The sequence below is a fragment of the Olea europaea genome, unplaced genomic scaffold, assembly GCF_002742605.1.
Source record: "Olea europaea var. sylvestris unplaced genomic scaffold, O_europaea_v1 scaffold1800, whole genome shotgun sequence".
Classification (NCBI taxonomy): domain Eukaryota; kingdom Viridiplantae; phylum Streptophyta; class Magnoliopsida; order Lamiales; family Oleaceae; genus Olea; species Olea europaea.
In genome coordinates this window covers 111,673-135,938 of record NW_019235743.1, presented here as the reverse complement: position 1 = coordinate 135,938, position 24,266 = coordinate 111,673, and the positions used below count along the sequence as shown (strand labels likewise).

The following is a 24,266-nucleotide window of genomic DNA, read 5'->3' as shown; positions in this document are numbered from 1 at the left end:
AACATCATTAAACTCCTTATAGACTCATTATATTGGCACCCCATCAGTTCTTTTAAACGATTATACATACATGAAAATGTGTTTCAACTTTCAACCACTTAAACGGTTAATCCATTAATTTATCTTCCATCTGAACCAATGTATTTCTATATAATAAAAAGTACAACATATACACACATGTCAGACAGTTAAATGCAAGAATCATTGACTAGAAATTAAGCTTTATTTTAAATAAATTAAAATCGGTTAAATAAATCATTTTTTATCAATGATAGTGAGTGATCTAATGTAATCAGACATGTTATAAAGATATTCAGTCGATCTTCTTAACTAACTAATATAAATTACATAAAACAAGTTACAATAACGTAAATTTACCCTCCATTGGAGCCACTGTATGTATAAATATACACACACACAAATATACAGTTAACCTTTACCCAGGTGTATGGTTGGAGATTCGTAGACACCAACCTCACAGAAAAGTTAATTAACTTCACGGGTAGTCTCAAGTCATCCCAGTTCAAAAGTTCACTCTCTCTCTCAACTTTCTAACTCCATAAATTAGTAATTACGAGGAAATCACAAAGAAATGTCAAGACCCCCTCATTTTTCTTTCCTAGACGCCGACACTCATAAATTCTCGAGCAAAACTCAAGTTTTTGAATTGGGTTCTTGATTTTTATTTTTATTTTCATTTTCTTGGTTTGTTAAAGTGGGGAAAATAAAGACTTTTTTGGGGATAGTATGTCTGTGGAATCAAGCTCTGGTTCAGGTGATCATGGCCATGGGAGCCATAACATCAAAGGAGTGCCCACTCATGGTGGAAGATATGTGCAGTATGATGTTTATGGGTATCTTTTTCAGGTGCCCAGAAAGTATGTTCCTATCAGGCCTGTGGGACGTGGGGCTTATGGGATTGTTTGGTGAGATTCAAGAAAATCTTTGTTACTTTCTTGAATTTAAGCTCATTGATATTATTTGTTTTAACTTTATTTTTTTGGTTGTTGAAATGAAATTTGTTAATTTTGGTGTTTATTGATGATAAAAGAATTGAAATTTTTGGTGGGATTTAAGGAATTTTTGTTGTTGTTGTTGTTTTAAAGGTTTATCAATTAGTTATGGATTCTTTTGATAAGTTGTTGGCAACTTAATAGAAATATTAATGTTTTTATTCAGAACCATCAAAAGTGTAATAATTGATTTGTTTTTATGTAAAGAAAAGTTTAAAAATGTTAAATTCACTGTGAAGTACATATTTGTTTAGCATCAGATTTGAGGCTTTCGTTGCTAGTAGTTTTCAACTTAAGTCATTAAAGATGATAATTCTTTAAAGAGTGACATGCATTCTGAAATTTTATGGTGAACGATGACTGTAAGGTATGTGAGGATGAAACTGTAGTTAATTAAAGGCTACCTATGGTTTTCTTAATGCATTTTGTATTCCTTGCTGGACTTTGTGATCACGTGGCTCCTGTCATTGTACCTCTGGTTTATTTTGCACCTTAAACTCTATAGTCAGTTTGTTTGAAGTTTATATTTGGGACTTTTTGGACATGCATCTATGTCTGAACAAGCAATTTCAATGCTCATCCTTGCCCCACTTGTAAACCTTTCGGGAAAGATCCCATTTGTAGAGAATCTCCACTTGAGAAAGTTCCAGGGGGTGGCAGGTGCCTTATCTAGTACTTGGTTAGCCATATTCATTATTACTTTTTGAGACTAGGGGAACGTTGCAGTATAATTATAGAATTCAAGGTTAAACATCAGTAGATTTTACATTAAGTTAATTGACTAACATGAAGTGTCTTCGTGGATATAACCCTCCATAGGGACAGATGGAACTGCTTATTTGAAAAATATATGCGGTCGAGGGAGTGTCCTCTTTTCTTTCAAATATAATTATACATCATATATAATCGTATGTGGTAGAAATGGGGATTTCGGACAGGACGCTGACATATTGGATGTTTGTAAAAAGTTTTGAGTACTATGTTGTTTCTTGGAATGCAGATGATAAGTATGTTAGAATTTTTTTTGTATGAGCTTTTCTTCCCTCTGATTCATTAACACTGAAGGAAAATGTGGTTTTTTTTTTAATTATTATTTTTTTTCATTGGATTCAGTGCTGCTGTAAATTCAGAGACTCGTGAGGAAGTTGCTATTAAGAAGATTGGGAATGCGTTTGACAATATAATAGATGCCAAGAGGACGTTACGTGAAATAAAACTTCTACGCCACATGGACCATGATAATGTAAGTATTGCTAGTTATCAGTTTGTAATTAGTAATTACTAAATCTTGATTCAGCTTATTATCTTGCTCACAGTTGGATGATATTTATTATCTTCTACCTTAACATATAGTAAATTGGTTTACATAATGTTGATGTATCTCTTTGGTGATGATGGACCCTTAGTGCATGTTTGGCACATAGTACTAGATATAATAAGACAGTATTATGAACAAGATTTGAGCTCCATTTTATTTTATTTATTTATTTATTTTGTCGTTGTCGTCCAGTGCTATTTAATCTTCCTCTGCTTACTCATGTTTGATTATCTGCTTTATTAAGTTTATTGCAGTTTTTTTTTTTTAACTTCGAGATGAGTGTTTCATTTCATTAAAATCCATGATTACTGATATAAGAAAAGCGCATGGACTTGGAAATAGCTAACTGAAGATTGAATTAGGTTACCTGGCAGAAATGTACATTCACCTGAATAATTAGTTGCTGATTTTATGTATAAGAGAAGGAAAAATGTTCATTTGAAATTTAAAACCTTCAACATTTCCACCGCCTCTATAGCATTACATTTACTGACAATTAGACTGACTCTTCTATTGAATTAGATAAGCATGTTCACAAATAGATTTTAAAATTCTAATGGCATTTCATGGCCTGCCTATTAGGATTTTTCAGTCAATTTACAATTTCTGTCAGTGCCTTAATTTGTGGTAGTTGGTTAAAATCTTGGTTTCAAATATTCATTGTTGGTGGAGCCTAACATTTTCTCAAGAAGGTTCCATTGGTCAAGTCGTTGTCTTATGGCTCCTTATTTTTCACTTTTTTGGACAGGTAATTGCAATTAAAGACATTATTCGGCCTCCACATAAGGAAAACTTCAATGATGTCTACATTGTTTATGAACTAATGGACACTGATCTTTACCAGATTATCCGATCCAACCAACCATTAGCTGATGATCATTGTCGGGTTTGGCCTCATTTTCTCATAACAAATAGAAGATTTTGTTTACTGCATTATAATAACAGATAATTGAGACCAATGGTTTAGTATTTGTATTTTGTGGTGCACTGGAAAAGAATGATCTGATATCTGTAAACTCGTTGGAGGTGCTTCTGCATTACTTTGTCTGATGTGGCATGATTTTATACTTTTTTTCATCTCCCTTCATGCCCATTTCTGGTGTCCCAAGTAAAAAGTAAGAAGGGACACCAAGTAAAAAGTAAGAAGGAAAAGAAGGCAGTTCGAAACATCACCTTCTACTAACTCGAAGAAACCCTGGTTGTATGATGCCCTTCATAAGCTTAAGAAATTATGCTAATTAATTACTCTCTTTTGTTTTGAAATAAGTTATGCCTTTCATAACTATGCTTGATTTTGCCAGACAGGTTCCACATTTTTGCCCCTTGCATTCTTGAGTACATGACACTGTGTGTGTAAGTTTTTAGGAACTTGTATACAAAATCTATGTTAAGATAAATATGCTTTTATCCTATACTTAATCTAATATTTTTCCTTGGTTTTTGTATTCATCAACAATGCTCAAATTCGCTTGCTTAATGGTAGAAAAACCATGTTTGAAAAGCAACTTCCCTGTGCGTCTTAACTAGGTTTCATGGATTTGCACTGTTCTTATGCATCGAGCCCTTTTTTTACTTCCATGCATGATAGCTTTTATGTGTATCAGTGGACAAGTAAATTGGTCCCATTTCCATGTTGGGTTGTAAAACTGGGATAGCTCAAGTGAATTTTCATTCTAATGATGCAGTACTTCCTTTATCAAATTCTGCGAGGACTTAAATATGTTCATTCTGCAAATGTCTTGCACCGTGATCTTAAACCCAGCAATTTGCTTCTCAATGCAAATTGCGATTTGAAAATTGGAGATTTTGGGCTTGCAAGGACAACATCTGAGACTGATTTCATGACAGAGTATGTTGTCACTCGCTGGTATCGAGCACCAGAACTGCTCCTAAATTGTTCAGAGTACACTGCAGCAATTGATATCTGGTCAGTTGCGTGCATACTTGGTGAAATCATGACAAGACAGCCACTATTTCCTGGTAAAGATTATGTTCATCAGTTGAGACTTATCACAGAGGTATGTTCTACAGAGTGATACCAGACGTAGATTGAGCATCTTGCGCAGTTGACTATTAAAACCCTACGGGAAGTCGTATTCATTTCAAGAAATCAATGAAACTGATGTTTTTACAAAATATACGTGGAGGAAAAATTTAGATCTTCCCTTGTTTTCATTTATCTGGTTTAAGCTTCTGTTTTTGATGGTTGTCCTTGTCTTCTTGAGAACGTATCTCTGCCCTTGTCTTCTTGACTGCTTCATCTGTTCTACTAATCTGAATCTTATGCATACTGTGGTTATTTGTTAAATATCTGTGTTCTATGGGGTCGACATGTTGATTAATTGTTCACTTAGAAAAGCCTAATATGTTATTTGGGTCGTAAAAATTTAATCTGAATCTTTAGATCTTATATCTAAAATAATCGCTTGAGAAATTGGTTCCCGTGGTCGACTTCTTCAAGAGTGTGGTGTCCCCAATGGTGTTGGCTGTCTCAAATTTGAGGTTCTGTGGATATGAAATCATTAGGCATGTTCTCAATTAAATTTCCTTTATATATGCAGATAGTAAAGCCTCTTTTTTGGTTTTGTTTACTTTCTGTTTTAATCCTGACATTGATTTTTTCCTTTGGTTTTAAAAGCTTATAGGATCACCTGATGATGCCAGTCTCGGGTTTCTAAGAAGTGATAATGCCCGAAGATATGTTAGGCAGCTTCCGCAGTATCCAAGGCAACAATTCTCTGCCAGATTTCCGAACACTTCTCCTGGAGCTCTGGATTTACTTGAGAAAATGCTCGTCTTTGACCCAAGCAAACGCATTTCCGGTATACTATTGATTTCGGTCAAATCTTGATTGCTTTGAATTGAAGAAGCATGTTTTAAGCAACTCTTGTTTCCAAACATGTTAAAATATTTTACTCTTTCTTAATTTCTAGTGAAAAAAGTTACTTATTCTTATGTCAAAATATAAGTAACTTCTAACTTTGATCGATCAAAAGAATTAATAATTTTGGAACAGACTTATAAGGAAGCTTTCTAAGCTTACTTACGCATGCTCAAAATCTTGCAATGAATTTCTTCAATGTTATGGGAACCAGTCAGGAGAATCCAAGTCTATTTACTGATTTATTATTATTATTATTATTTTGGCTTATCCGTTCAACTGATGTTCAATGCTTTATTTGTCCCATTGCAGTTGATGAGGCTCTTTGTCATCCATACTTGGCGCCTCTTCATAAAATCAACGAGGAGCCTGTTTGCCATCAGACTTTTGTGTTCAATTTTGAGCAGCCGTCGTTCACTGAAGAGAATATCAAGGAGCTCATCTGGATGGAATCTGTCAAACTAAACCCAGACCCGCTTCATTGAGGAATGTCATTGTATGATGTTAGACAAAAAGAATACCCCGAGGAATCTGTATTGATCACATAAAATTCCCTAGAAGGAAGAGAACATTGTTATTGACATATTATCTTTGTAGTGATTGTTGTAAAAAGGAGTTGAAGTCAGTTGCAGATTTTAGATTTATGATTGTTGGAAGCTTGTGTTAGTAATTCTTTTACATCTTTATTGTCCGGACTCGGCTAAAAATGGGCTTCTCAGTGTATGTTTGATATGCTGAACTAGACAAAATAAAAAACGGGACTTTAGCTTCTTCTCTTCTTCTTCTTCTTTTCTTTTTCTCTTCGTATTGTGTTGAGAGTCCACCATTGGACTTGCCACTAGATTTTAGGTGGTATAACGCAAATTACTTGTGGATAATGTCGTTGGTGTTAAAATTATTTGGCATGTGTATTTTAATATATTGTACATTTTTCCTCGACAGAAATTTGACCTAATATCATAAGGGTATTTTAGATAAAAGGCATTAAGCTGAGCCTCCATTTTTCGTGTATCATAGTAGATTTAGCACAATTCGACACTGACACCTGGTATAATAGCTCTTAATAGATGATAAAGCACGTTATATCAAGTGTGATTCTTCCTTACATTTCTCCTATTTCGTGTTATTAATTCCTTTTGATAATATAGATTACTTGTTTAATCCGTAACAAAATCAGATAAGCAAAGGATGCTAAGTCTGACCTAATGTTGAATTGAGGGTGTCCTCAGCGTAAATGCGAAGGGGGAATGATTTTCATTAAAGAGCCTCTCAATGATCAAATCGCATAAATTTCAAAATTATAGAAAGAAAATTTAGGGAAAAACAAGCTAAATACAGAAAAATACAGATAACAGTACCTTCAAAAACTAACAAAATATCATGTTGCAATTAACCTAAACGGGCTCTTAATTCCTTGACAAAGAACGAGGTTTACCTCTTCTTGGTTCTTTGCTTTGATTTCGACTTTGAGTCAAAATGGTGAGATTTAAGCTTCTTCTTCCGTACCACGGTTGTGGGGCCACCACCACCACCTTCTCTAAATGGCATTCCCATAAGAGCAAGTAATTTATGGGCTTCTTTATCTGTATTAGCTGTTGTGGTTATGCAAACATCCATTCCCCGTGGCTTACCAAGTATATCATAACTTATCTCCGGGAAAACGCTCTGCTCACGGAAGCCAATGCTGTAGTTTCCATGCCCATCAAAGCTATTCGAGCTCACACCTTGAAAATCCCTCGTCCTAGGAAGTCCTAGATTAATGAGTCGATCAAGAAAATAGTACATCACCTGTCGTAAATAGATCAAGAAGAGCACAAAGCATAAGGCTGTCTCCGTGCCCAAAGACTTACATTTGACGTGGTCATGGCATGAAAATTCAAGTATTGGATGGTGCATGAGTTCACTTTTAACATTTTATTAGCTACCAAACTGTGCATGATTTGGAACACAGGGCTCACATATATTCTAAATCGTTTGAGGAACAAGAAACCAGAAAAGATATATTGCGTGATAGATGATGCGTGACTCTCATGCAAAGCCAAACCAAAAATTTATAGCCCAGTGGCATGATCAGCCGGCAGTACACATTATGCCCCTGTTTGGTAAGTTAAAGCCAACAATTAATTTTGACCATATATTTCATGGGACTCACAACTTTTTAACCATACATTTTTTTTCAACTTCTATCAAAATAATAAAAATCTGATTTTAATCCCCACCAAACAGGGGCTAAATATCACACTCTCCGAATGGGTGCGTTCATGAGGAGCAATGGAATCCTGAAATCCACAAACACTCTGAACAAAAAAGGAATATTGCAGCTTCAATCCCAATATGGTTGTGCAAATATCCATATAAATTTAATGCTCAGATCTGTCATTTTCACAAAGCTACAAACCATGAATCTTGAAGATTTCTCTTGGTTAGGTAAATGATTTTGGCACTCCTCTATGTCATCTCACATGAAGTGCCGTTATCACTCCTCCCTTTCCATTATAATACATGAGAAACCATCAGTTTACTGGTATTACCAAAGACAAAGGTTGCATTTGGCACACCGAATTGGACTTTATAAGGAATTACGTATAAAAATGAGTAGATATACTATGCAGGAACTATTTGGGGTTGGGTTGAGGCAGATAGTAAGTTTTAGTTTTTTATTCAAAAGAATGTTCTCTGCACCATCTTTCTTAAGTTACTGGATAATATGAGTGAGGTGGGCTTAGGCCGGATAAGAAAGATAGTGCAAAATGCAAATAATATTCTTTCGAATGAAAAATTTATAGATGTCAACTTTAGTCCACCCCTATTATTATCTCCTCTAATTTATGCATAATTTCTTGTAAGGTCTAATCCAGTGTGCCAAAAGTAGCCTAAGATTTCCTGAGGTTAGAGTGAATGCAACTCAGTCTGAGTATATCCCCCTTAGCTAAAGGTAAACTAGCATTGTAAACTATGCAAATCTCATCATTTCTATGCCAAAAACATTCATCTAATGCACAACATACAAAAGACATCATGCAGCAGTCAATGTAGATAGCTCACATTTCCTCTCAGAGTAACTGCAATTCCAAGCGGTTGGCCTTCTCTTATCTTAAAGGTGGCAATAGCATTCTTTGCTCTCGTCTTTATCGGCCTTTGACCCGTAATGAGCGCCAAATCGTTCATAGCCGCTTCCAACCCCTTCGCATTCTGCGCAGCATCTCCAATACCGCAATTCACCACAATCTTTTCAACTTTTGGAACCTATCATAAATCCAATGCAAGTTAGGCAGGTTAACAACAAATCCCAAATTTACTGAATAACATATGTGAACTATGTTACATGTACACCCTAATACAAAATTAGTGTAACAACCACGACTACACATTTACCATTTCTTACTAAATATTTCTAGATATCTAAATGTTAACATACATTCCGAAAATTTGTTTCCATTTTTCAGTTTCAGTTTTTATTTATCAATAATTCGAAGGGAAAAAAACAAACAATCGACAAAAATCTATCTATATTATTGTCAACAAATAGAAAAAAAAAAAAAAACAAAAAAAAAAAAAAAAAAAAAAAAAATCCGAGCAACATGCTATACACCTGGTGAATATTGGTGTATTCGAACTCTTCTTTGAGCAAGGGGACGATTTTCTCGATGTAAGTGGTTTTGAGCCGATTGACCTTCTCAGCTTCGCTTTTCTCTACCAGGACCACAGATGACATGGCGGTAACCGACAATCCACCGGGGCGAGAGCGGAGTACGACGGCCGGAAACCGCATGGACGGTGGCGGGAACTTGCCGTTGAATACGGACGCAGCTGAGTGTAAAAGCGCCAGAGATAACGCCATTGGAGTTGTACAGTGGTGCTTCGGGATTTTGGGTATGGCTTTTCAGCACAGGCAGATGATAAGAATCGATTTGATAATGGGACTCCATTTTCGAGAAATTACTAGCGTGCCACTCGGCTCATGTCCCCAAATAAGGCTATGCTCAATCCTTTGGTTCATTTGAAGAGTCTAGCCCAAACCAACCCATGAGCTCAAGACGAGTCAACTCATTGGCTTGACTCATGAGACGGTTTGGTTCGATTCAGCTCGGCTCAGCTAGACTTAGTATGAGTTGAGCGTGAACAAGTTAGAATCCTCAAACTATTCAATTCATTTGACATCTCTACACTTTGCTCAACTTAAAATCGACATATAAATGTAATATTATATTTTTTTAGGTTTAAAAAGAATATAGTCACGACAAATACCCTTGTCCATTCCCAATGAGTAGGGATCGCGATTGTTGGTCGAGAAAGTAGGAAAATGAACGTGAAAGAAGAGTTATCTTAATCATCGTCCAACCTCCCTATAATACTTCCATTCCCCTTCGTGCACCGTTTCGATCCCTAAGAGAAAATAAATGTGTAATGGTTGGACTCAGCTTCGACCAAACTAGGTAAAATATAATTCCAATCAATAAAAAAATCAAATCAGATGATATCAACAACCCAAGCTGGAAATCTATTAGTTGAACTGAACTCCACAAAAAGAACGAGAACTACAAATCGGAGAAGGGAAAGAAAGGAGGAGAGAAGAAGAGAATCTTAAGAGGGAAAGTTCACATTGTTCCTGATCTTTTTCACGCCCTTATTTCTCCTCTCCTCATTAGTTATAAGCAAAATAGAAGGAAGGAACGCATTTATGAAAATGCAATATATAAAACGCATTCCTATTACATTCAGCCCTATTTGACTCAAAACGACGCCGTTTCTTTTATTCAAAACGATGTCGCCACTTGATTTCAAAAATCAGCGGTTGCTTCTCTTCTTCTTGGTGTTTCTCCTACCTTTATCTCTCCACTTCAGCTGATTTGCTCCTTCATAACATCCTCTCGCAACTACACTTTGTCCCTAAGGTTGAAAGGATGGAAAAGATGCCTACATTTTCTCAGCATTCTCCCAGGTCGCCTCATTTAGATTGGAGCCTTTCTAATGGACTAGCCATTGTTTTATAGCTAGCCCATTTTGATTGTCCTGTCGTGTGGACAACACACTTGGAGGCTCAGTATAGTCTCCATATCCCTGATTCTGATTTGGAAGTGTATGAATAAGAACTCTTTCTCCCTAATCTTCTTCTTAAGTAATGAAATGTGGAAGACTGGATGAATTACGGCTGTAGCAAGTAGTTCCAGCTTGTAAGCTACTGATCCAATTCTCTGAATTATTTGATATGGACCATAATATCTTGTAGGAAGTTTGTTGTTGGTTTTTCTAGCCATTGTTTGTTGAGCATAGGGATGTAACTTAATATAAACCCAATCTCCCACTTGAAATTCTCTTTCACTCATGTGTTTATCCGCATAATGTTTCATCCTAGCTCTAGCTTGTGCCAGATTCTCTTTCAGTAGCTGATCCATTCAGTGTCTTTCATGAAGTATTTCCTCTACTGTCGTAATGTTGCTCTGTTGGTATGGACCCAAAGCTAATTGGGATGGTTTAAGACCATATAATGCCTCAAATGGGGTCATTTTAATAGCTGTGTGCAAAGTGGTATTATACCACCATTCGGCTAAACTATCCCATTTACTCCATTGCTTAGGCTGTCTATGGACCATGCATCAAAGATACATTTCCAAACACTGATTTAGCCTCTCCGTTTGCCCGTCGATTTTGGGTGATAAGCTGTACTTAACTGTAGTTTGACCCCTAAATGCTTGAATAGTTCTTGCCAAAACCCACTAGTAAATATTCTATCTCTATTCGTTACAATGCTCTGTGGCATGCCATGCAATTTGTAGATGTAATTCAAAAACAACTTCGCAATAGATGAAGCTGAGAATGGATGAGCTAGGGTGATAAAATGTGCATACTTAGTAAACCTGTCTGCCATCACTAATATCACATTTTTAGCATTAGAAGTAGGTAGACCCTCAATGAAATCCATGGAGATATGACTCCACACATATTGTGGTTCAAGTAAGGGTTGTAAGAGCCCGGGATATAGCACATGTTCATTTTTACACCTTTGACATGTATCACATTTTATAACTTCTTGCTTAATCTCTTTACTCATTCCTGGCTAGAAGAAGTAATGTTTCGCTCTGTGAATGCTAGCTTAAACACCAGAATGCCCTCATTCTTGTGAAGCATGAATGGCTGCAATCAGCTTCTTCCTCACCCCTCCATCAGTCGCAATATAGATTCTGGATTTGTATTTAAGTAGTCCATTTAATTATTGATAATTTGGATCAGCCTGGCCATTGAGTAACAGGGCATTAATTTTATCTTTTTGCAACTCCATCCCTTTCATAATTGGCTATCACTTTTTCTATCCATTGGGGTGTCACTACAGTAACGACTAGGCATTCTATCTCTCTACTGGATAGGGCATCCGCTACCTCATTATCTAAACCCTTCTTGTACCGAATCTCATAGCTGAGTCCCAACAGCTTAGATAACCACTTTTGTTGCAATAAGGTTGTGATTTTTTGCTCCAACAGATACTTAAGTAACTGATGGTCAGTTTTAATGATGAAGTGATGACCCTCTAGAAAGTGCCTCCCCTTTCGAATGACAGTTACTTGTGCTAGGAGCTCCTTTTCATGACTGATAATCCCAAATTCTTGCTATAAATGCCCTTACTCGGGTAGGCTATAGGTCTTCGATTTTTCATCACGACATCCCCTAATCCACCATAACAAGCATCAGTTTCTATGACGAAGGGTATAGAGAAATCTGACAATGCTAGAACTGGTGTAGTACTCATGGCCTTCTTCAATTTTTGGAATGCTAATTCAGCGCTTTCATTCCAATGGAAGCTATCTTTCTTAAGTAGGTCAGTAAATGGCCTGGCAATAGTTCCATGCCCTCTTAAAAACTTTCTATAGTACCCCGTTAGGCTAAGGAACCTCCTAAGTTGCTTAACATTGACTGGGATAGGCCACATTTGCATTGCAATAATTTTAGAAGGGTCAGCTAATACTCCTTCTGTCGAAATAATATGGCCTAAGTATTCAATCTGAGATTGTCCAAAGGAACACATTCTATCCTTAGCATAAAGTTGATGCTTTTTTAGGGTCTCCAATACCATAGTAACATGCTCACAGTGAGATTTTAAGCCGACACTATACACCAAAATATCATCAAAAAACACTAAGCCCCTGTTTGTTTCCCATTCTTTCCCTATTAAAATGAAAAATATGACTGTTATCCATCACATCAAGCCACCAATTTGAATTTCAATCTCTTTTGTAGGTCCTATAATGACTACATTTTTCATTTTCATTTTTACAAAAATGGAAAAAAAAGCCCCCTAAGATGAACTTTTTGAGATGTTGCTTAAATACCTCATTCATTAGGCATTGAAATGTGGTTGGCACATTTATCAATCCAAATGGCATTACTCTGAATTCAAAAAGACCTTTATGAGTTTTTAAGGCTGTTTTATGGACATCTTCTGTAGCTACTCTAATTTGATGATAGCCAGCCCTCAAATCAATCTTCTCCAACAATTCATCTATCAATGGCATAGGATATTTGTCCTTGATTGTGAGATTTTTAAGCTGTCTATAATCTACACAGAATCGCCAAGTACCATCTTTCTTCTTTACCAACAACACAGGTGAAGTGAAGGGACTGTTACTCGGTTGTATGATGCCATTTTCTCTCATTTCTTTAACCATCCTCTCTATTTCTGTCTTTTGTATGTACGGACACCTGTATGGTCTCATCCTAAATGGTTGTGCCCCCTCCTTTAGAGGTATATGGTGATTGTTGAATTTGGGTGGGGGTAAGCCTTTTGGCTCCAAAAACACCATGGGAAACTGCTTCACCACAACTTTTAATTTTGCAAGAGTAGATTTCTATTCTTCTTCAGTCATGGCAACAATCTACGCCATTACTCCATAAGTTTGACGCCTACACCAACCTTTTTTTTATTGTCAATCAACACTTGAAATTCTTCCCTAATAGTTTCATCTCGAAGTTCCATTTTGATTCCTTCATAGCTGAAGGTGATGCTTCCCTTTATGAAATCAAACAATACAGGGCCGAATTGACTTAGCCAATCCATCCCTAGTACCACACCACTGCCCCCTAATTTGAGAACCCTCAATTTGTATTGAAACTCCAAATTTGCGTCTTCTAAGTTAGCGGGGTTCCAAATAACTTTGCTAACTAGTTTCCCTCTTCCTGCTACAGTCACTGAGGTAGGTTTGGCTGCCTATAGGCTGCAATTAATGCTACTGACCAATTGCTCATCAATGAAGCTATGAGTGCTTCCATTATCTATCAAATGGATACCCTTTTTTCATTTAATCAACCCTAGCAACCTGATAGTTTTACCCCTGTTGCTACCTACCAATGCATATAGCGAAATTTTCATTAGTTCATCCACGCCTCCTTTATCTATTTGTTTCCCTTTATTTCTAGGCGGTTCCTCTACCACCTCATCATTCTCTTCATCTATTAGGATGAAATTGAGCATCCTGTTTTTACAAATGTGGTCTCTAGTGTACTTCTTATCACACTTATAACATAATCCCAGTTTTTGCTTGAAAGTCAGACGGGGTGATATCTTTGAATTTAAGGGAATTAGTGGAGTTTTTTTATTCAGTGTAGTGTGTGGATTTGGGATAGGTTTCATTTGGTTTAGAGGTTAGGATGATCCATTTATTCGTTGGGTAAGGTTTGAAGGTTTTAGATCCCTTACTGAGGGCTGTAATGGTATTTTCTTGTAGGAGGACAACTTTGAAGGCTTTAGATAGTGTTTGGGGTTGAATGATTTTAACCATTGGTTTGATCTCATCTTTCAGGCCACTAGTGAAGACAAAAATATAGTAGGACTCTAGCAAGTGTGGCAAGGAAACCATCATCTAGGATTTCAATTCTTCAAATTGTTCCTGGTATTCAATTATAGAACCCTTCTGTCTTAGCTTGCTGAAGACTTCTACTATTTCCTCTGCTGTGTTCTTAGCAAACCTCTTGCAAATTTCCCTCGATAACACGTCACAATCAGCTCGGGGTTAGTTGGAAATAAATCCATGGAACCATATGTCAACTTTCCCCTTGAGGTACATTTCAGCAATTCCTATCCTCAACTTGTCTTCTATTTGATGAATCTGGAAATACTTCTTCGCCTTTCGCAACCACTCCCTAGGCCCATCTCCTCTAAAATAAGGAAAGTCTATTTTGGGTAATTTGAAATTCATTTTAGATTAGCTATTTCCACCGGCGTTACCTGAACGGTACTCACTTTCACTATTGCTATCACTAATGATTTGGAATGGTACCGCACTTCCTTCAATTTGTTTCTCCTTACGATCAGTTTTACCTCCATTCATCTGGGCTAACATCGCGACAATAGATTCATCTTTTGGTTCATCTCACCCATTAATTGCTCCATTCTATCATGCTTGGTACTCACTACCTTCAGCATCTGGTTTGGGGATTTAAGGGCTGTCCCCATATTAGTGACCTCCTTATCCAGATGTTTCAAATGATCCTCATTCGACTTACTTCGAGTCTCAGCCATCCTGGTTCACGTAGCTACTCTGATACCAAATGTAATGATTGGACTCAGCTTCGACCAAACCAGGTAAAATATAATTCCAATCAACACAATAAAACAATCAAATAAGATGATATTAACAACCCAAGCTGGAAATCTATTAGTTGTATTGAGCTCCACAGAAAGAACGAGAACTACAAAACAGAGAAGTGAAAGAGAGAAGAAGAGAATCTTGAGAGGGAAAGTTCACACTATTCCTGATCTCTTTCGCGCTCTTATTTTTCCTCTTCCCATCAGTTATAAGCAAAATAGAAATAAGGAACGCATTTATGAAAATGCAATATATAAAACACATTCCTATTACATTCAGCACTATTGACTCAAAACAACACCATTTCCTTTATTCAACACGACACTGTCACTTGATTTCAAAAATCAATGGTTGCTTGTCTTCTTCCTGGTGTTCCTCCCACATTTGTCTCTCCACTTCAACTGACTTGTTCCTTCATAATAAAATGTTTATAAGAACACAAATGATATCGTACAAGTTTAAATGAAATAATACTAACTAGACATGTTATAAAAAAATTATGGCTTGGGGCTCGATAGAGAGCACGATTTGAGGTGTTTTGAATGGCAATGCTTGTATCTAATCCTTCTTGATCTATCAAAACATGAGAATTTTGTGGACCTATTGTGGTATTTATGCCTAGTTTATAAATATTGCAAAATATTGGACTAGAAATTAAATTATCAAACTTTTGTAGGGGATTTTGATAATTATCTAAAAGTTTTGAAGATTTTTTTTCTTGGTTCCATACGCAATCCCCATCCACAGTCTCATCAACAGTAGTTCATCAACACTTTCCAATTAACAAAATCCAAGTATTCCACATCTACCATTCCTAGAATAGCGTGTAATGAACGACAATAATCAGCGCGTAGTGAATAATCATATTATTTTAATCTTTTTATTACGTCATATTCCGGTCAGTTTTCAAAATAATCGACCCCTCCCTTTCTCTCTCTACCCTGTTCCATTTTCTCTCTACAATCAATCTCAAAAAATACAAAAATCAATATTTGTATTTGTGCATTTCTCTATCTATATCATTTCTCTGTCCGAAATAGAAACTAGACCGAGAAGTTTAAACCCTAATTTTGTTTCTTTCTCTGATCCAGGTGGAAGCGGAATTTATAGGCGAGAAGTTGTTTTAGATTAGGGTGGTATTATAGATGAATTTGGGGTTTGGTTAATCTGGCTTAGGGCAAAACAAAAAAAGGGAATTAAATTCTGTTCAAGAAACGGATTTTATTGAATTAGGATGTTATTGTGAGTGAGCTGGATGCATTGTCCAGGCATTTTCTGGATCAATTATCATTAACTTGAATACGAATTTATTGAATCGGGTGAAATATTTTGGAGTTTGAAAAATTTCGGGGTTGGTTTTAATTGAGTAGCTGGGTTTAGAGGATTTGTTTCTGTATGGTCGGTTCAGATTTGATGAATTGGTGTCATTCGTGACCGAGACAGCAATTTTTAGCTTATTATTTGATTCGGGAATAACAGATGAGCTTGAGAAATGAAGATCAGGAGTCTCCCTACGAGGCGTCTGAAACGATTCATGAAGTTGAAAAGTAATTTGATTTGCTTTTGTTCCAATGAGTTTGTTTATCTTAAATTTTGATTATCATAATTTGGGTGAAAATTACAAAGTTGTTTTGATTGTTTAGGGAGCTGAAAATTTCATACACAAGAGAGTTCCTCTTGTCCTTCAGTGATTTGGATATTTGCAAGAAGCTACCAAGTGGGTTTGATGAATCACTGCTGAGGTAAAGTACCTCTGAGAATTATGAATACTAGTTACTGGAATGTTATTGTCTTCAATTTCTGTCAATTGTTAATTTGGCATTTTTTTTTGGTACTTGAAAGCATAGTGGTGTGTTTAAAAAATATATTTTTGTTGAAATTGAGGCAGTGAATTTGAGGATGGCTTGCAAAGCATACAAGATCGACCCAGAATGCCTGGGAGCCTGTCATCGCAGGGTTTCAGACACCACGAGCATGGCTCATCACAGAATACTGGAGCAGATTCTGATAATTACTCTCGAGGCATTTACGGAAGGCGAGGAAGCCAACTTTCTGGGCAGGGCGATCAAGATAGCGACACAAAAGCCAACAGGGATTCAGGTTTCTTTTAAGATTCGCCTGTATGCTCAGTTCTTGTTATGTGTTGATAATGTCGGTTCTGTGAGGGTTATTAAAATAGAGGAAATCAGCAAGTGTAACTGTGGAGCATGCTGCGTGCCTGGTATGTGTAGTTGAAGGGGAGAGGTAGAGCCACATTATACTATGGCCACACTTCTATGAAGAACGGATACTTTTATGAGGTTGACGTGTCTATGTCCAACATGTGTCATGTTGTGTCAGAAACTGACACTCATTGGACACTACTATATTTCTTCTCTTTCTTTGGCCGTTGTGATGTATGATTTATTTCAATATTATTTTACTATTTCTCTGATTTAAAAAATTTCGCTTAAAACTAAAAAAGTTATTGATTTTATTCAAATAATAAGTACAAAAATAAAGATATACTACATAAAATGTACAACTTCAAAAAATTAAAATCATTGTGTCCCCAGCTTGCTACTTTTCGAAAAATTACTCTTTCGGAGTGTCCGTGTATGTTGTACCTAAGTTACGAATCCGTGTTGGTGTCCATGCTTCTTAGCTTCTGTCAGAATTTTTTGGTGTCTGTGAGAGGGAAGCTTGTTTGCAAGGCATATTTGAAATGCTTGAATTGTTATCTTTGTGATCACTTTCCTCTTTCACATTTCTCCAAGGAAAAGGAAGGTGCTCGTTATAGTTTTAATTTGGCTTCTCAAGTCATGCGAAAACCATATCTTTGATTTTATAGAATGTGATTTGCCATTTCTTAACATACTATGACTATGCAAATTTCCATTTTAAATGTTAAGAATCTTGAGATTATCCCATTGACTAAAATGTAAAAAAATTAAATTACATTTAAATGAGTAGCTTTAAAATATTAGATTATGTAAATATAAATGCTTTAGTTAGAATATTTTGTAGAACAAATTCTAGGGCATGACCTATTTAAAATGTTTTATTCTCATTCTCTTATGTTTGTCAGATGCCGAATTTCAGCTTATTCTTTAAACAAAATGAGTTTGTATTTATGGTGACTTCTTGTCCCTATTCCTTTTCTATCTTTAACCCTGAGGGGTAATTCAGTGGTCAAATTTTGGGTTTGCTTCCCAATGGTTACCAGTTCGAGTCCCCTCAGGGATACTGAAGTGAGTACCCGGCTGTAAATTTCAGGGTCCCGTGGAATTAGTTAAGGTGCGCTAAATTGGTCCGGACACCCACGTTCATAAAAAATAAATTAAAAATCCATTTCTGTCTTTCCTCGTAAATTTTCTTAGGAGATTGAAACTTTGGTTCTGAGAAATGGGGAACCAACTCTTACAAATCTTGCACCTGTCCTTTATTTTGTACTTAACTACACACCTGCACATTTACCCTGGGCTCTTTTTCTTGGTCTAGCACTTGCCTGCTTAAAAAGATAATGCACACAAATTTTGATATTCTAATGTAAATAAGACTTCTTTTTCCTGTGCACTATGAGCTCTCCTACCTTGCTTCTTTTATCTACTGCTACCGTTGTCATCATGAAACATAATATGTTGTCTTCAGATCTGATGACTTGACCACTTTCCATTATAGATTCTGGAAGGCATTATGGCCATCAGTCAAGGAGGCCTTGGCAGACTCATGAGCATGATGGGCTTCTAGGGAGTGGTTCATTTCCAAAACCATCTGGATATGCAGCTGGGATCTCCAGCTCAAAGGCACAAGGAAATGACCACTATCAACTCAAGAAAAGCAATGAACCGTATCATCCTCCACGACCTTACAAGGTTAAGTCATCCTTTGTAAATTCTATTTAAAATGCTGGCACCTCAGTTTCATTAGTTCGGTTTAGCGAGCTACCATGTTATTTCATTTGTTTTTTCTTTTTCTTTTTCTTTTCTTTTTTTTTTTGCTCTGTCTATTCACCTCTAGATAACTTTGTGAATCCATGTGGCAAAGAAATGTACAAGCACTGTACTAAACATTATCTCGTACAATTCATAATAATTTCAGGCAGTACCTTATCCACGGAGAGACACCGACTCTTACAATGATGAAACATTTGGTTCAACGGAATCGACTAATGAGGATAGAGCAGAGGAGGAGAGGAGGAGAAGAGGTATCATTCCTTTCTGCTCACAATTGTGTAGTTGGTATCTCTAATAATTTTATTGGTTTTGCTAGTTTATTATTCATTGTTTTGGTTATGTTCCCGGTTCTACTAAACGTACTTTTCAGCCTCTTTTGAGTTGATGAGGAAGGAACAACAAAAGGCTCTTCAGGATAAGCAAAAATTAAACCTGGAGAAGCATAAAGCTGATTGGATTTCAGACCTTGGTGAATTGTTGGAGGATAGCAAAGAAAAACCGAGGGTTTTGGACAGGAACAATGAATTGGACTCTTCCTCCGCATCTCCTGTCTTAAATGGTTCTGAAAAACCTTCTTTTGCTTCACACTCACCTGCGTCTAGGCCACTTGTTCCTCCAGGTTTTACAAACAACATTCTGGATAAGAGTTTCGGCTTGAAATCTTTGATGCATCCTCCTTCGTCAGAGGTATGTTGTTTTCCTCTTTACTCGTTTTTTTCTTTTTCTTTTTTTTTTTTGTGTGTGCGCGCACATAATTTCCTTGGTTGGGGATTCAAAGCTTTACATGTCTGTTAATCAGAGGCGCTAATGACAGGTACATAATATGCAATGAGTAACCTCTGGCATCTTTTAAAAGTATTTTGAGTTTTCCTTCTTTTCAAGTCCTTTTTCGTTCTCATGAATGACTTGCTAGTTTTTGCTAAGCTGTGCTTATTAGCAACACGATTATGGCTGACAGAGGCATTCCCATTACTGGCTGGCCATCTTGTCTGAACTGATTTCATATAATAGACTATAGTATGCCCGGGCCTGCCATAAACATTCTCTTTTGAAGTATCTTTCTGTTGTTGACACACCTTCATGCATGTTTTTGTCTAGTTGACTAGCAGGTGACTTCGTAATCTGCTTTTATATCTAACGAATGTTTCCCCAGTTCTGGGACAGGACTGAATTGACAAGGTGTAAGTGATATCCTGTTTACTGGTGCTCAGTGCTATAAATTTGCCTAGGGGTTTGTTTTAATTAGTCTTCTCAATTTTATGTGGTTCATTTTTTCTACGCGATTTCCATTATTGTGCAGCCCAATTTTAAAAACTGTGCCTGATTGATTTCTTCATAAGAATCCCTTTTTTGATGGCATCGTTGATGATTTAATCTTCATTCATAAGTGCTGATAACATCTTTTACTTGTACAGGTTGAAAAAACTATAACAGGGGAAAGCCTCTTTCATGCTGGAGCCAACCCCATCCAAAATGGTACCCGCAATAGTTTAGAGAGGCAGTTATCACAGGAAAGTAGTTTAATTAATGTACAGCCTAAAGATAAGACTAACCATGCACTGCACTTGAACAAAGGGGAAAACATAAAAATTCACTCAACTTCAAATTCAGCAAGCAATAAACTTGGAATGAAAAATGAGTTACACCAGAATTCTAAACCTTTAGATGCTCATCAAACCTTGGGTGGTTCCGAAATCCTTGAACTTGATGCCAAGGTACTGGAGGACAAAATTGTAGGTGAGTCCAGGGGAAGTTATCCAACGCCAAATTTGGAAAAGAATTTTAGCAGTACATTGTCAATGAATGGAGGCGGATCCTGTAAGGCCGAGGTAATTACTGCTCTAAATATGCTTCTAAATGTTCCTTGTCCAGGTCCTTCAACAAATTGAGATGTAAGGCTGATGGGAATGAGCAGGGTAATAATGTCATAGATTGTCAGGGATGTTTTTCTGTTCTCAAATTGAGCAATTAGAACATTCATAAGTTATAATCCAATCTCAATTATTATGCTGGGGCCTTATTGCTTTCATTTACCTGGTCCTTGACCACATTCAGAAATATGGATGCCTTCTATAAATAAAATGATACGGATACCTTTTAAATCATCCCTGAAAATTTACAAAGCTTGACTCGATGCCATGGATGCGAATGTTTATCGTGTAGACTCTGAAATATTTATTTTTAGTTAGGCTACTTGTGCTTGGCATGTTCTTGTTTGTGCCTATAACTTGAGAAATATTATTTCACCATGCGGCACTTTTCCATTCTTTTTGATGATTTGTTTGTTTGAGACGCCCTGTGGTAGATTTAGTTTGTTAAGTTGTGGGGCAATTGATGATTTCTGGTGTGAAAAAGAGGTTCTTCCCTTATATTTTGTGTCCAATCTAACAAGCTTTTCATGTCACTTATTCTTCCCTTAATATGCACTGTATGGTTCTATATTACTAATACTTCTTTATTTGCGCAACTCTTCTAGTGTCAAGATAGTAAACTCGATGATAAGTGGAGCTCTGTCCAGTCATCGAAGTTTTCCCAATCGTTTTTCGAGGAAGGTACAGTCCTAAAATATTTTGCATCATATGTTGTAAGAAATTCTAAAGGCTTTTCTCTCTATGTTTTTATTATTTTTCCTTTTATCGCACTGCAGATGCAAAGCCAACGGATGATATCACATCTGGAAGGCCCAATGATTTGCTATCATTAATTGTCAGTGGCGATAAGGGCAGATATCAAGTTTCTGGCTTGAAAACAGATGACAACCTTCCACGTGATTTTTCCTACAAGAGCTCTGAGCATAGTAATAAGTTAAGATTTGGTGTGCCTTCTGCAGCTAATGAGGTCTCTGAGCAGGTGTGCATTAGTAACAAAAATGAGATTGTTCCTGCTGTCCTTACCTGCGAAGACCTTGAACAATCGATTTTGTCGGAATACAGTGCAAAGACATCAAATGTGCAGCCAATGTTACAAGGCTGGAACACTACTAGTGCGAATACTGAGCAGCCAAGAGATCATGTTGATGATCATGCATCTGGACACCTGCTTTCATTATTACAGAAGGAAATAGACACGAGTAATTTGATCCCGAACTCTAGTATGGATCTGGGCTTTGCAGGCAAACTACTAGTCTCTAAAGAACATGATAAGGGCAATACTGTAAATGAACCTAAAGGCGAAGTGGGTTCCATAAATATTGGTAATTTGGGGAAGTCTCTTACGATGGAATCTCTCTTTGGTTCTGCTTTCATGAAGGAGCTGCAATCAGTTGATGCACCTGTTTCCGTCCAAAGGGAACCAGTTGAGTATAAACGAATTGATGCCCTGGAGCCGCATGGAATGTCCTTTCCAATAGTGGATAAATACAATTTTGCCTTGGGAGTTGATCAAGCTGGATTTGAAAGGACAAATCATGATAATAGTAATTCAACTTCAAACCAGCGAAAGCAAACCAAAACAGGCAAGAGTGAGAACTGGGTGGAATATGACGACTCCCAAATTGATTCAAATCATCGTACTGAAGCAGTCTCTAAACATGGTGGCTTTGACGGGGCAGTTGAGTTTCAGCTGCCTGAAGAGGAGAGCTTAATTTCTGTAGGTGAACAGAATCATCAGATTTCAACATTTATTCCAACTGGTAATTCAAATGCACCTCTTGACATACCGGAAAAACTGGCAGCTACCAATGCCATCATCAAAGACAAACAAATTATGCTTGGTTCAGAAAGTCTGCCCTTTATACATGGTCCTCGTGAACAAATGGATTCCAATATTCCCTATCATCATTTTATGACCCAGCAATCATCGTCCCAGTTTCAGCCTCCACAAATGACTCCTGAGAGACCATTATATCATCCCATGGATTCTCATCGTGCTCACACAACTTCCCAGTTGAAGTTTATGGATCAAGGCGTTGTACTTAATCAGGAATCTTCGGCCAATCACCAGTTTCTTGGAAATATGATCCAACCGCCTTTTCATCACTCTAATGCGGGGGTTGCTGGGTTTGACATACCTGCTCACCACCCTTCAATGCTACATCAAATGCAGATGTCAGGCAATCCGCCTCATCTATTACCAGAGTTCACCAGGGGCAGTCCAGTGTCTCGTCCTGGCAATCAACCAACTGGTTTTATTCAGGAAATGAATCCAATTCTAGGCTATCGTTTTGGACCTGACCAACCCAACATTGGCAGTCTTGGGATGCCCATTCCATGTAAGAAAGTTCCAAATTTACAGAGTCTCTAATTATATTGCTAAGAGCTGCATATTTATCTTGCTTATTTTTGAACTGAAAAGTTTAATTATGAGCAAAAATATGCACATCATCTAAAGTTCATAGAACACGCTTGGGGGGTGATTATAAGTTATGGGTTCTATGAAATGTGTTATTATGTGGGTAGTAGTGGGTCATACAAAATTGGTTGATAAAATGTATGTTTGACATCATCATCTAAAGTTCATAGAACACGCTTGGGGGGTGATTATAAGTTATGGGTTCTATGAAATGAGTTATTATGTGGGTAGTAGTGGGTCATACAAAATTGGTTGATAAAATGTATGTTTGACATTTAAGCTTACCTAATATGCACTAAATCTCGTGCAAATTTTGCTTATTTTCTCAGTAACTTGCAGTTGACAAGCATATTCTTCTAGGCATGCCTTGTAATATCTAGATTTGAATATAAAACTTATATTCTAATATTTCATTGTCTTCGTATGAAAATTAATGAATATTATTCTCATGATTTTATCAGCTCCTGATATCAATTCCAGAGCCAACCCCGAGTCATTTCAAAGGCTAATTGAAATGGAAATTCAGGCAAGGTCAAAGCAAATCCACCCCCTCGCTGCTGGTCGTAACCAAGGAACTCATCGTCATGAGTTAGACATGGGTTTCCGACATAGATAGTCAAGTGTGATAAGGAGTTAAAACATGGCTATAAGGTTTATCTGTCGTTAGTTGTCGAGCATGCTTATCCCAGAAACAATCCTCTCGGGTTTTCTGTATGTGTACATATCTGTGAATGACTGGTGTAGCACTGGAATTTGCGAACCTAATGAAAATGGGGAATAAAAGACTTTCTAAACGGGATGATGTTTGTGCATAATTATGACGAATTATGACGCTTTTGTTCTCTTTCTGATTTTCTTCGTTTAAATTATCAATTCAAATGCTTTGCTATGAAGATTCTGCCAACTGATATGCTATTAGTACAGGTTAGTTCTGGTGCATCATCATAGTATCTCCCCCGCTTGCATGTAGGCATCTGATTTCTGCATCTCAAAAGTTGATTAGGTATATTTCATCTGCAGTCACTGTTAATTTGAACTCGGTCACTAAAACATTATTCGTCTCAACTGAGTTGATAAACTTCAATTTAGTTACCGTTCTTGCCACGCTTACCATTTCCCAAATTGATAAAAATTGCTTAAATGGGCTGTACAGCTATGATATGTATTTTATATATAGAAGTGAAACAAATCGAGCCAGCCAAGATAATTATAGGCGAGCATGATTGACATACACAAAGTTCTTGTTAAAAT

At 36.9% G+C, this 24,266-nt stretch overlaps 3 protein-coding genes across 4 annotated transcripts; 2 read left to right on the top strand and 1 right to left on the bottom strand.

Moving 5' to 3' along the window:
• Window positions 1-449: 449 nt before the first annotated feature.
• LOC111378320 (mitogen-activated protein kinase homolog MMK2-like) lies at window positions 450-5,990 on the top strand. The gene is made up of 6 exons (XM_023001494.1): window positions 450-926; window positions 2,127-2,256; window positions 3,080-3,217; window positions 4,017-4,349; window positions 4,970-5,153; window positions 5,525-5,990. Exons 1-6 carry the CDS (start codon window positions 748-750, stop codon window positions 5,695-5,697), a joined length of 1,137 nt encoding a protein of 378 aa, XP_022857262.1. The 5' UTR covers window positions 450-747; the 3' UTR covers window positions 5,698-5,990.
• Window positions 5,991-6,485: 495 nt separating this feature from the next.
• On the bottom strand, window positions 6,486-9,114 carry LOC111378321 (50S ribosomal protein L5, chloroplastic-like). The gene is made up of 3 exons (XM_023001495.1): window positions 8,805-9,114; window positions 8,258-8,458; window positions 6,486-7,000 (listed from the first exon to the last, which is right to left on the bottom strand). Exons 1-3 carry the CDS (start codon window positions 9,051-9,053, stop codon window positions 6,644-6,646), a joined length of 807 nt encoding a protein of 268 aa, XP_022857263.1. The 5' UTR covers window positions 9,054-9,114; the 3' UTR covers window positions 6,486-6,643.
• A 6,597-nt stretch (window positions 9,115-15,711) lies between these two features.
• Window positions 15,712-23,836, top strand: LOC111378318. 2 transcript variants are annotated; one of them, XM_023001489.1, is made up of 11 exons: window positions 15,712-15,900; window positions 16,270-16,337; window positions 16,434-16,532; window positions 16,679-16,890; window positions 18,451-18,644; window positions 18,871-18,976; window positions 19,096-19,412; window positions 20,141-20,554; window positions 21,202-21,277; window positions 21,373-22,935; window positions 23,477-23,836. In XM_023001489.1, the coding sequence occupies exons 2-11, from the start codon at window positions 16,270-16,272 to the stop codon at window positions 23,629-23,631; spliced, it is 3,204 nt and encodes a 1,067-aa protein (XP_022857257.1). In that variant the 5' UTR covers window positions 15,712-15,900; the 3' UTR covers window positions 23,632-23,836. The 2 variants fall into 2 exon arrangements, with proteins under 2 accessions (XP_022857257.1, XP_022857256.1); XM_023001488.1 differs by having other exon boundaries at window positions 15,712-16,337.
• Window positions 23,837-24,266: the final 430 nt, after the last annotated feature.